This window comes from Salvia splendens, chromosome 3 (assembly GCF_004379255.2).
Source record: "Salvia splendens isolate huo1 chromosome 3, SspV2, whole genome shotgun sequence".
Taxonomy (NCBI): Eukaryota; Viridiplantae; Streptophyta; class Magnoliopsida; order Lamiales; family Lamiaceae; genus Salvia; species Salvia splendens.
In genome coordinates, this window is record NC_056034.1 from 726,949 (window position 1) to 739,825 (window position 12,877).

The 12,877-nt window shown below is 39.3% G+C and overlaps 2 protein-coding genes across 2 annotated transcripts; one reads left to right on the forward strand and one right to left on the reverse strand.

Moving 5' to 3' along the window:
• Window positions 1-7,861: 7,861 nt before the first annotated feature.
• On the forward strand, window positions 7,862-11,901 carry LOC121794163 (linoleate 13S-lipoxygenase 3-1, chloroplastic-like). The gene is made up of 8 exons (XM_042192207.1): window positions 7,862-8,364; window positions 8,477-8,757; window positions 8,967-9,204; window positions 9,275-9,601; window positions 9,858-10,051; window positions 10,148-10,443; window positions 10,532-10,798; window positions 10,905-11,901. The coding sequence occupies exons 1-8, from the start codon at window positions 7,989-7,991 to the stop codon at window positions 11,659-11,661; spliced, it is 2,736 nt and encodes a 911-aa protein (XP_042048141.1). The 5' UTR covers window positions 7,862-7,988; the 3' UTR covers window positions 11,662-11,901.
• Window positions 11,902-12,076: 175 nt separating this feature from the next.
• LOC121795245 (eukaryotic translation initiation factor 4B3-like) lies at window positions 12,077-12,589 on the reverse strand. Its single transcript, XM_042193735.1, has one exon. It carries the CDS (start codon window positions 12,587-12,589, stop codon window positions 12,077-12,079), a length of 513 nt encoding a protein of 170 aa, XP_042049669.1.
• Between the last annotated feature and the right edge of the window lie 288 nt (window positions 12,590-12,877).

Below are 12,877 nucleotides of genomic sequence, written 5' to 3' on the forward strand. Positions count from 1 at the left end.
TTTGCCCACCCCTGGTTCGGATTTGCATATTTAAAAAATGCGAACACAATCACACTATTTTCTACACTATAACATCATTAATTCGTAATTTTTCTTTGTTTTGCACAGACACCTTTTAATTAACACATGATCCAGTTTTTTTTATTTAATTTCAATTAAGTAACTTCCCAATACTGACTTCCAAAATTAGTTTTCTCGAATATGACAATTAAAAAACACAACTCAATTATTAAATTTGACATATCATTTTATTAATTCGCCCCTAATTTAGGTAGAATACTCTTTATTTATTCACGACCAATAAACAATCATTGAACGTGTATTTTCTTATTCCATTTTTATTTGATTGACTAAAGTCCCAAAATGGTCCTTAACATATTGTGTTTTTTTTTTGGTACAAAACATTATCTTTTGAATTATTCGGTCCCTCACATTTGGTCCATTTTGGACGGTTCCGTCAAATTTTTTACTGTTTTAATTACCGAGTCACAAATCCGTCACCATCAAAGCCCAAATCTGAAAGCTAAAATACTAGAGCCCAAAGGCCCAAGGGTAAATCCCAGATGAAATTAAAATAGTAAAATACAGTACATTACTAATTATGAAATACTACAATTAAATGAAAGCAATAAAATGCCAAATTATCATCTTTTTTTTTTGCCGGAACTGAATCGAAATTCCAGTTCTCTATATGTTTAGGAATGTCAAATTCAATCCGCTATTTTTTTTATTTAATTAGCTACATTTGAGACTTAGGAATTTGTCACATGTTGAAGCTCATCTTTTGGCTAATATATTGGTCTTTCTTTGCTATATTTATGTGTTTTAAGATTAGTATTAAGAAGCTATAACTATAATAGGAATGTTGTAAATTTGTTAAATTTTGGTAAGTTGAGAGCTTAAGTTGTATTTTGAATCTTTGATTTCAAAAGAAACATTGTTGTTGTAAAATGATTTTTTAGCGTGTAATGTTTGGCTCCGTCACTGTTCGTATTGATTTTAAATTTTATTGATATCACGTGGATGACGATACATTGGAACCATCACTTAGACTTTTATTTTTGTCTTTTGCTATTATACTGAAAATATGTTTATAACGTGGAATTAAAAAATAAGAAAGATGGTGCAATTTTTACGTTTTTTTGATAAAATTATGTCGTTTTTTACACATTTAAATCTGTAACTACGACTCTTTGGGGTCATTTTGGAAGTTGGGAACGTGTATTTGATAAATAAAGAAGATTGAAATCTAACTCTGAACAAATCACAAATTTAAAATAAGCTTATGGTACCTTAATAAATATATATCTTGCAAAATATTCCCAATCTATTAAATGTACATAAAATTAAAGCCTAATCTATTAACCTTATCCATTTTTTTGTTATAGTATATTAGCAAGTGAGAAACATAAATATATTTAAAATTAATTCATATGTATAAAATTCCCAACATATAGAGCTAAATTATATTAAAACCGACCACAATTTATATTCAACGCCTAAAAACAAAGTCATTCTCAAAGAAGTCAAGTTATTGGTAAATGTGAACATAGAACTGCAGCAATATTATTATTCCAATTATATAATTTTAAACACTTTTAAGACATAATAATTATAAATGTTGCAATTACTTTGGCCTTTAAAAAATTGATAATATTATTGGACGGTGTTATACACATATTTGTTTGGAAAACGAAATAAAGCGGTATTTTTGGACCATTAATTATATATCTGTAGATAGTACTATAATAGTACCGCTCACAAAATGAATGGTTATTTCAATTTTTTAATGGAAAATTTATGACTGAAACTTACACACGTATTTTCATTAAACAAGAAGCATAAACCTAATTTTATAAAACCTATTATTATCTTTGTTTTTAATTAGTTAAAGCTCTTGTAAAGTGAGTCAATTAATTGGTTTTAGGTACTAAATAGCTAGGTAGAAATATGGCATGGACATAGAATGGATATAAATCTAATATAACCCAATTTTTTTAAAATGAAAATAAACCTAGCATAAAGTACATTATTAAATAGGAATGTCAAACTTGAACTAATTCGATATGTAAAAGTTAATTTAATTATTCATGCCTTATTAAATAGTCCCGCCAAATAACTGGAATTCATAATTGCAAATATTTTGTGTTGACCAATGCCCCATCATTTAAACTAGTATTTTATTCCAACATTCATATGTGCATAATGCATGTACACTATAAATATTAATATTTTAGAGAATAATAAAATACACTTACGTGGAAAGAAATTAAAATTGCTGTATATTTTCCAACTTTCAACTGCCTAATATTAAGTGACTGCATAATGGTGCTCTTCAATCGTCATGGATGAAAGTCCATAATTTATTTTAATATTATTTTCCTAAGTGGGAATATTAGAACAAATCAAGTCAAAGTTCGATTTCCAAAACTTTAGATCTTAGTTTGACAAATTTCACGGTTTTTGACTGTAGGTATTTATTTTAATGTCTCCATAGAACGAGCATTCAGTTTGACTTATATTTTAAAAAATAAATTCAGACCTCCAAATTTTACATTTTCTAGTATTGCATACAATAATGTTATTTTTAATGAACTTTATTTGGAAGTGTTTGAATCCGCTATGCAATTTATTTGATTTCTATATACTTCGCGTATCATTATGTTATGCTCATATGTAACTACCAAACAAAACATTATACATCAAGATTAATTAGAGTTATTTGTGATCGCAAAGTATTACTATTATTATTAATAATTATTACTCCTCTTATTTATCTTCTATTATAATATATCCGATAAAAATGATGTCTTAATTGTGAATAATGAACTAATAAAATATGTTATCCATCTTTATATTATATTACCTGAATATTATAAAGTCTTTGTGCATTATTCGAATTGACTAATTAACTTTCCAAGTTTGTTGTTTCACTGTGTGAGTGTGTGTATACACGTACACATAAATTACTATATTTTGTAGTCAACTAGTTATATTTAAATCACATAACAGAAAAGTTTTAATTAGCTACAACAAACTATTTTGTTTTTTCATTCTCAAATACCACCCCATTTCTCGATTTTAAAGTCTCAATTTTTTAAATTAGTCTTCTCAAAACCTTTTGACGAGTCAAAGATAACATAATTATGAAAATAATAAAATAATTCCCATGGATTACGAAGCAATTAGACTTAATTATTCTCAATTTTATAATAATATTCAACAATTCGAGAAAAATTCAATTGAATTGACCCTAAATTAGGTCCACAAAATTAATAAACCTCACGCAGTCGCAGTTGGAAAATTGAGACCATGAAATGGCTAAGTCCGCTTTAATTTTTTGGCTGCCAAACTACCGGCAAAAATGGTCAAATTTTTCAATATTTTATTATTCAAAGGACTTTAAAATCATGTTAAAGTCCTTATTGCCCTAATTGCTTGAACTGACAAAAATTGAAGGAACTTATAAGCAAAATTGGAATCCATAAATTTTTGTAATGAGGATCAATTAATGGTTCCTCATTTAATGCTCATGATCATGAAATTCGAATTTCCTATTTATTAGTTGGAGAACAAACATCTAGTCAACCAAGCAACATTTCACTATCAAATTTTAGTGTATTATTTGTGATCGTAAGCACTGTATTTAGTGCTATTTTACAATTGTGAGATATACAGTACTCTATCCGTCCCAAGTTACTTGAGTCGTATTTTTTTTAGATTGTCACAGGTTACTTGAGTCATTTCTCTTTTTGACTAAAAACAAAACATCTAATCACAGATACTTTATTTTTTCTTTTACTTTACTTTCTCTCATCTATCTAACTGTATTCTCTCTTCTACTTTATTTTACTTTATCTAACTCATTAAACACAACTTTCTTAAATCACGTGTCGAAAAAAAACGCATCAAGTAACGTGGGACGGAGGGAGTATATGTTATAAATATTAGACAGTAGTAACATTTTTTTGTCCTAGTGATTCTAAAATAATAAATTTATTGATTCTTTAGACATCACTTTTTTTTTACTTGACTGGCATATTGCTAAGAAGTTAGAAGTTAGACATTATTAAACGTGTGAAATATGTTTTTAAATAAGAAAACCCATAGTAGATCGCATCATTAATTATGCATTAATTTATTCTAGTGAGATGTGATTATGAAATAAATTACTACTTCACATTACCCTAGGATCCCCAATGCACTATTAAAGAACAAAGTACTTTTTTTGTTTGTACATCTTGTTTTGTAAATGAAATGTAAATAAGATATCACTCTCTACATGCATCAAATGTGAAAAATAGTACTCCTATACTAACAAGTAACACCCACAGAAGTAATAGTAGTAAAAAGTTAACCAACTAACATATTTTACACTAAAACTAAAAATATCACCAGCAGAATAAAATAAAGTGGAAAAATAGAATTTCATGAACGTTCGAGTTATGTACAATTATTAATTGGGTATTGGAAATATATGGGGCCAAGAAAAGAATATATAGCCGTCCAATTCCCACAAAATGCCACAATCTTAACTTTAATGAATATCACACGACTCAAATTGTGAGAAATTCTTTTTTTGGATCTTCCATGTCCCACCAATATACATTGTAAATATTTTATTCATTTTGCTTTGTTCACCTCAAATTATATAATGGAGTTGTTGAATAATTTAAGGGTTTCTTTCTGTTTGTAGATAAATATAATTCGGTCACGTTTATGTAATTTCTTATCTTGACTCAAAGTTCCAAACGGAAGTATTAAATCAATTAACTACATTATAGAAAAATCTAACTCTATATATATATATATATATATATATATATATATATATATATAGGGCGTGCATGAGTAACTCTATTCTATAAGTATTATTCACAATCAATGTAGGGTATATAATCACCCACATGTTTTTTCAGCCTGCAAAGAATCCAATCTTAACTCAATTATTTGGCCTCAAGATTCATATAGGGGAAAAAAAGCAACTTTACATGTAAGCGAAAAGACAAGAGAAAAGAAACATGCATGATTAATGTATATTTGTATATTAACGGTTCCTTTTTATTATTATTGATTTTGTTTTTTGCATGAAATATTTACATGTAAAACTAATCTTTAGATTTTAATTAATTTCTATGAAATCAAGATTCTCATTCTACATAATATTTGAACTTGAAACAATCGCTCCACCTGGTCTATCAACCACGAGAGACCATAAATTTAAATTTCTTCATTGTTTTCTAAGTTGAAATACACACTACAGCAATAAACAGATACTACAAGCTTTGATTTCTCTATCGACTATTGTTTCTAAATTGAAACATATTACAGTATATTGTATGTGCAATTATTACCGGTACTAAAAATAAATACATGAAAGTACACAAATTTTAAGTTTTATACTTATAAAACTAGCTCAAACAACATTAAAAAAAAACAATAAATACCCAATAAAAAAGCACAAACATCCAAATAAGAGCATCCGCAATAGAGGTGAACGCACCGGCTCGCCGATTTTTGGCGCTCGCCGGTCCGCTTGCTGAACTATTGCAGCCGGCGAGCGCCAAATCGGCGAGAATTTCGGCTAGCGCACGCCGATTCCCGGGCGCTTGCCGATCGGCTTGCCCCTATTGCAGCCTCCCGATCGGCGAGCGCAATTTTGTTTTTTATTTTTTATTTTTGAAACTCTATATATACGCGATTTGAACTTCATTTTCATTCGCACCACTTGTTTTAACAAGTACTCTCTCTATCTTAATTTCTGTACAAGAGCAACAACGAGAAATGAATCTCAACAACGAGCCTGCTCCAGGGACAAGCGGTTCTCAAACTCCCACGGTCCCCGTGGGAGGTGGATGAGGTCAGATGCCCGGGTACTACAACAACATGTACCCTTGGCAGCAGATGATGCCCGGGATGGCATCCGGGGGTGGTATGCGGGGGGGTCCGGCGATGCAGGGCTGGCCGGCGGTTCTGGGCGGGCAGGGGGTACCGGGGATGCAACCCGGGATGCTGATGATGCCGGGGTGGGCACCTGGGATGCAGATGACGCCGGGGTACCCGGGGATGCAGGGGACGCCGGGGAGGGGACAACGTCTATCGCCCCACACTTGATTTTGTTACTGCTTCTTCGCACACATCGACCCCTACGGCGACGCAGTTCACTAGCTTTGAGACCTTCTCCTTAGAGGAGTTGGGACTAGATCTCGGGAATGCGGGCACTCCCGTTCAAACGGGGGGAGTAGGGAGGTGTCGGGGCGTGCCCAAGAAGAAGAAGGGGAAGAGGGTGGTCAGCGAGTCGTCGCAGCCAGCTGGTGACGACAGCCAGCCACGGAGGAAGTGGACGGATGCGGAGAACGTCGCGATGTCCAAGGCGTGGGTGAGTGTTTGCGATGACCCCCTCGCCACGAACAATCAGAGGATCCTCAACTTGTGGGCTAAAATAGCAGCAGCCTACAAGGCATTTTGCCAGGAGGGGAGGATACGCAGCGGGGAGGAGTGCTGGAAGGCGTGGGACCGAATCCGATCTGGGGTCTCCCGATTTTCGGGGTTGTACACCAACGCCCTCCGAATGAAGTCCAACGGACAAACTGGCGAGGATTGCAGGAGGGAGGCGGAGAAAGAGTTCCCCGTGCCCGGGCTTTACAAGGACTTCACCTACTTGAACTGCTAGGAGGTGCTAATGGATTCCGAGAAGTTTCGGGCAGGTGTCGATGCGGGCTGGCCGAAGAAGCAGCGCTTGAACAATTCAGGTGATTACGCCGGCGGTAGCAGCGGCGGTTCCCACGACCTCCCCAAAGATACTCAGGAGACCCCGTCCCCTCCCGCGTTTACTCGCCGCACTCGCCCGGTTGGTCAAAGGCGGGCGCAACCCGATCGCCAGAGGTCCCAAGAGGTCCAGTCGGCATCCCCCCTGTTGGCAGCTCGACAGCCGACCTCGTCTTCTTGGCGCATCAACAAGCGCGGGCTCAGATGATCAAGATCATAGATCAATGGAAGAATGCAACTGACCCCGAGGAGAAGAGTTTTTTTCACGCCGTGCTCGTGAGTATGCGAGAGGATTTGAATCCCGACGCGGCACAGATGGGGGGCTCTGACGAGGGCTCAGATGCCGCAGATTTGGGGGTCCCGGATAGCGGCGACGACGTCGAGGAGTGAGGCGGCGGCGGAGGCGGGGGGCTCGGGAGCGGATTAAGAGTTTTTTTAAGTAATATAATTTTTTTATTTGACTTTTTTTTAATTAATGTACTTTTAAAAATTTTAATATTATTATTTAATTTTCCCGTATATGTGTCGTAAATTTAATTCTGTATTTTGTGTGATTGTTAATTATTTATTTTTAGTGCTGATGATGTGGCTGAGCTATGACTGGCCTATTGCTTGTCCAGTTGTTTGTCCTGCTGATATGGCAGGAGGAATTTAGTGCTGCTGATGTGACAGAGGAGTTTGTGGCTGGACTATGGCTGGGCTATTGCTTATCCACGAACTATTGTGGATGCTCTAAATATTAATTATTCTCCTCCAAAAAAAAGGAAATTTTCATACAACCTTTTGTTCCACTAGGGACACAATCGCCATTTAAAGCCACACACAAGGACAAAACGGTCCACCACTCAAAAAGCAAGACCCACTTTCCCTATGGATTTCCTACGCCGCGTTTGCATCTAACAAAAAACCCCAAACTCTTTTATTTGACCTTATATTAGTATTATTTTATAAACATGAAAATTCTTAATAAATCATAAAAAGAATAAAATTAAGTTTTTAGTAATTTTTTCTGCATGTGGTCGTATCTAAGAAAATTAAAAACGTGTGGCCGGTGAGATTGTTTCTTCATTTTCATCTTCATTTTATGTGTATATATATACCTCCATAAATGCAGAGAGAAAGAGAGAGAAACACCATCGATTTCCTGCTAATCAAACCTCCAATTCTCGCTCCTCGAGCAAAAGGGTCACTCAAACCAGTATAAAGATTCAACCTTTTCAATGGCGCTAGCTAGAGAGCTCATGGGCTTGTCTCTAATGGAGAAATCGTCGTTCTTCGCTTCTGCTTCGTCGACGAGGCTGGTTCTGAAGCAAAATCGGAGCCGGTCTTTTCTGCCCTTGGAGGGGAGGAGAGTACAAGTGGTGATACGGAGGAGTACAACGACCCCTGTTGCGGCGATCAGTGAGGATTTGGATTTGGATTTGGTGAAAGTGCTGCCGGAAAAGGCTGTGAAATTCAAAGTTAGGGCGGTTGTGACTGTGAGGAACAAGAACAGGGAGGATTTTAAGGAGACTTTGGTTAAGCATTTGGATGCTTTTACGGATAAGATTGGGAGGAATGTTGTTTTGGAGCTGATCAGCACTGATTTTGATCCCAGTAAGTTCCATGTGTTGGATGAAATGCCTCAATGAATACTTGCTTGAATTCTACCCTTTTCTTTTCTCAGTGGTTTTTGATTAATTATTACATTTTTTGTGACATTGATTAGAAACAAAGGCTCCAAAGAAAAGCAAAGAAGCTGTGTTGAAGGACTGGTCCAAGAAATCAAACCTCAAAACTGAGAGAGTGAATTACACAGCAGAGTTTGAGGTGGATTCAAATTTTGGGACTCCTGGTGCAATTACAGTTAACAATAAACACCAAAAGGAATTCTTTTTGGAGAGTATCACAATTGAAGGATTTGCAAGTGGCCCTGTGCATTTTCCCTGCAATTCTTGGGTTCAGCCCAGGAAAGATCATACTACAAAAAGAATTTTCTTCACTAATAAGGTATACATTAGTTTATGCTTTTAATTAGTTGTTTTTGAATTTTCTGTTAGATTCTGGTGATATGTTGTTAGATGAGTTAAAGTTGGTTATAAAACTGTTGATTTTGATGATTATTGGCATTGTTATGATTATTTGGTGTTTGATGTCTTGTATTTTAAGCCTTTTTTTTTTCAAATTGTGAATGAAATGTGATGTTTTGCTTTCAACAGCCATATTTGCCACATGAAACACCTGAGGGACTAAAGGCTCTTAGAGAGAAGGAGCTGAGAGAATTGAGGGGTGATGGACAAGGTGAAAGAAAACTGTGTGATAGAGTGTATGACTTTGATGTGTACAATGATCTCGGCAATCCAGACAAGGGGATCGACTTTGCTCGACCGCTTCTTGGTGGCGACAAGATTCCTTATCCTAGGCGCTGTCGAACAGGGCGTGCTCCCATGGATACTGGTCAGTGATCAATCTCAGCGATATGTTTCCATTATATGCTCGTCTTCTAATTCGTGTTCCTGAAAATCAGATATGAAGTCTGAGAGCCGAGTAGAGAAGCCGCTGCCTACGTATGTGCCTAGAGACGAGCAATTTGAGGAGTCGAAGATGAATGCCTTTTCAACCGGGAGGCTGAAGGCGGTCCTTCATAACCTCATACCGTCTTTGATGGCTAGCATCTCCGCGAATAACCAAGATTTCAAGGGATTCTCGGACATTGACAGCCTGTACAGCGAAGGCCTTCTCCTCAAACTTGGCCTCCACGACGAGATCATGAACAAGATCCAATTGCCTAAAGCTGTCACCACAATTCAAGAAGGTGGTCTGCTCAAATATGACCTTCCAAAGATTGTATCAAGTAAGTAGCTCTGTTCTCCTTTCTCGATTCAGAGATAGCAATAGTCTATGTTTGGTGGAAAACATGAGACTAGAAATACGGATTTCGGGTATAGAAATGAAGAAACTTGTGTTGGCTATCGCTTTTGACTAGTGGGAGTCCCTTCCCTTAGTCAATATTTAGGTTATTATCGACTGTCGTTTGGTTTAATTCGAACCTAATTTGTAGCTCTTAAAGATGTCAAAGTGCTAATGTGAACTGTGCCTGTGGCTTGCAGAGGACAAATATGCATGGTTGAGGGATGACGAGTTTGCACGTCAAGCCATAGCCGGGGTGAACCCTGTCTCCATCGAGAGGCTTCAGTCGTTTCCCCCAGTGAGTAAGCTTGACCCCGAAGTATATGGACCTCAGGAATCAGCTCTCAAGGAAGAAAACATTGCTGGACAACTCAATGGCATGACAATACAAGAGGTAGTTATTTGGGCCTTTTGGAAAGTATGAAAAATCAATGGATGGTCGTAGTAGCATATGATATCTACCGTTCATCTAATGTAACTTTTTTCACAGGCTTTGGATGCGAACAAGCTCTTTATCATTGATTACCATGATATTTACTTGCCATTCATCGACAAAATCAATGCCCTAGATGGCCGGAAATCATACGCAACACGAACTCTTTATTTCTTGACCGATGCTGGAACCCTCAAGCCCATAGCTATAGAGCTCAGTCTTGCGCCAAGCTCTACGAAGCCAAACCGTGTAGTCACACCGCCAGTGGATGCCACCACCTATTGGATGTGGCAGCTGGCTAAAGCCCATGTTTGCTCTAATGATGCCGGAGTTCATCAGCTTGTCCACCATTGGTACGTATTCCTCTGTTTCGTGAGCACGATGAATGTAACTCGATCTTGAAGTGTCGATTCTGATGGTTTAATGTTGTTGGTTGCATAGGCTACGAACGCATGCAACACTGGAGCCATTCATCTTGGCAGCACATAGGCAGATGAGCGCGATGCACCCGATTTTTAAGCTCTTGGATCCTCACATGAGGTACACGCTGGAGATCAACGGGCTAGCACGTCAAAGCTTGCTCAGCGTGGACGGTGTGATTGAGTCTTGCTTCACCCCCGGCCGTTACTGTATGGAGATTAGTGCGGCCGCCTATTCGAGCTTCTGGCGCTTTGATCAAGAAAGCCTCCCTGCCGATCTCATCAGAAGGTATATATCTGTTGCCAAATATCAGTTTGAATTTTCAAAACAAACAAATGTTGTATGAAATCCGAAGTCTAATGTTTTGGTTTTGTTTCTTTCAATCAAATTTCAGAGGAATGGCCGTGCCGGACCCCACACAGCCGCACGGGGTGAAATTGGTCGTTGAAGACTATCCGTACGCGTCGGACGGGCTAATGATATGGGGCGCTATCGAGAATTGGGTCCGACATTATGTGAACCACTACTACTCGGACTCGTCCCGAGTCTGCAATGACAAGGAGTTGCAGGCTTGGTACGCCGAGTCCATCAATGTGGGCCACGCAGATCTGCGTCACGCAGAGTGGTGGCCCACATTGGCAACTCCCGAGGACTTGAGTTCGATCCTCACCACCTTAATATGGCTAGCGTCGGCCCAACACGCGGCCCTAAACTTTGGCCAGTACCCCTACGGAGGGTACGTCCCGAACCGGCCGCCGCTCATGCGGCGGCTCATCCCCGATGAGAACGACCCGGAGTACGCCATTTTCCTCTCCGACCCGCAAAAGTACTTCTTTTGCGCGCTCCCGAGCTTGCTACAAGCTACGAAGTTCATGGCGGTGGTCGACACGTTGTCGACTCACTCGCCTGACGAGGAGTACCTCGGCGAGAGGCATCACCAGTCCATATGGTCCGGTGATGCCGAGGTCATCGAGGCGTTCTACGAGTTCTCGGCCGAGATAAGGCAGATCGAGAAGGAAATCGAGAAGAGAAACTCAGACTCAAGTCTTCGGAACCGGTGCGGCGCCGGAGTCTTGCCGTATGAGCTTCTCGTGCCGAGTTCGGAACCAGGAGTGACATGTAGAGGTGTACCTAATAGTGTGTCCATATAAGTTGACAATAATGCTAGAAAAGAGAGTTTGTAATTAGGTTTGTATGTATGTATATAGTATATTTGTATCTAAGATTAATGTTGTAATGCTCATTAGTTCAACCTAGGTTTAAATATGTAATTTATAGTAGAAATTAGCCTTTGTAATTGCTGTTTAAAGTGCATAGATGAGTCAATTATATGTAAGATTAGGCTTGTAATCATTTTTCAATTATTGGGTCTCATTAAATACCTTTCTTTACTTTTTGTTTATATTTTTGCATTGAAATCAAAATTAGCCCATTTAACAAAAAGATACTCCCTCATTCCCTGAAAATTCGTCCCAGTTTACCATTTTGGTCCGTCCCTGAAAATTTATCCCACTTCAAACTTACTAAAAATGGACATATCTTTATACTCTTCCATATTCACGATATTTACACTCTGACCCCCCTCTCTCTCCTCTCAAACCCACTACCAGCAGAAGACCTCTTACCCGCCGCCCAATTATCAGTCTCATCTGCCCTAGACGGTGCCAATTCGCGATTCGACTCCCGATTGAAACTCCCCTGGCGCAGCGGCTGCTCATCCCTCATCCCGCCGCCATAGGATCTGAATCCCCCTCCTAGCTTGTTCCGATCGAGCTCTTCCGTCGTCCGCTCTCGCAGACCCATCGGGAGAGCCATCAGTTCGTCCGTCGTCAACCCCTTCGCCTGGAAGGCCGCCGGCTTCGCAGCGCTGTAGATCGAGAATTCCTGGAGCGTGAGGACCTGGTTCTTTTTCTTCTTAGTCTTCGCCAGAGCAAGGGACGGGAAATCCGCCGTCTCGGAGTGGCCGTTTGGCGCCGCCACCGTTTCCTCCTGCTGCTGGAGGAGCTCCGACTCGTTCTCCTCCGCGTCCAGAGCCCACGCGCCTGGCTTCGCCCACGCTGTCTTCACCGTAGCCGCCATGATTTTTTTTTACACACACACACCCACACCCACACACACATCGGAGTTCGTGATACATTCGGCAAGCGAGCTAACCCTGACACACAACCCCTCATGGCTCGAAAACTAGCCCTGACACACGCAGCCGCGCACCAGCCTGTGAGCAAGCCCCTGCTCAGGCTCGTTCTCTAGCCCCCCATTCGACGGGTCCGGGGCAGCCGGGGTCGGGACCGTAAATTCTCGCCATCAAGCGGGTCGGGGTCTGCAAGCTTGCCAAGCCCAAAGGCCCACAGGGGAAATTAATCCCAA

What these genes read in the sequence shown, in the direction of transcription:
- LOC121794163 (XM_042192207.1), top strand. Translation starts at nt 7,989, where the DNA reads ATGGCGCTAGCTAGAGAGCTCATGGGCTTGTCTCTAATGGAGAAATCG. An exon ending in CAGCACTGATTTTGATCCCA is followed by an intron (nt 8,365 to 8,476) that starts GTAAGTTCCATG and finishes GACATTGATTAG; the next exon opens with AAACAAAGGCTCCAAAGAAA. An exon ending in ATGGCATGACAATACAAGAG is followed by an intron (nt 10,052 to 10,147) that starts GTAGTTATTTGG and finishes CTTTTTTCACAG; the next exon opens with GCTTTGGATGCGAACAAGCT.
- LOC121795245 (XM_042193735.1), bottom strand. Translation starts at nt 12,589, where the DNA reads ATGGCGGCTACGGTGAAGACAGCGTGGGCGAAGCCAGGCGCGTGGGCT.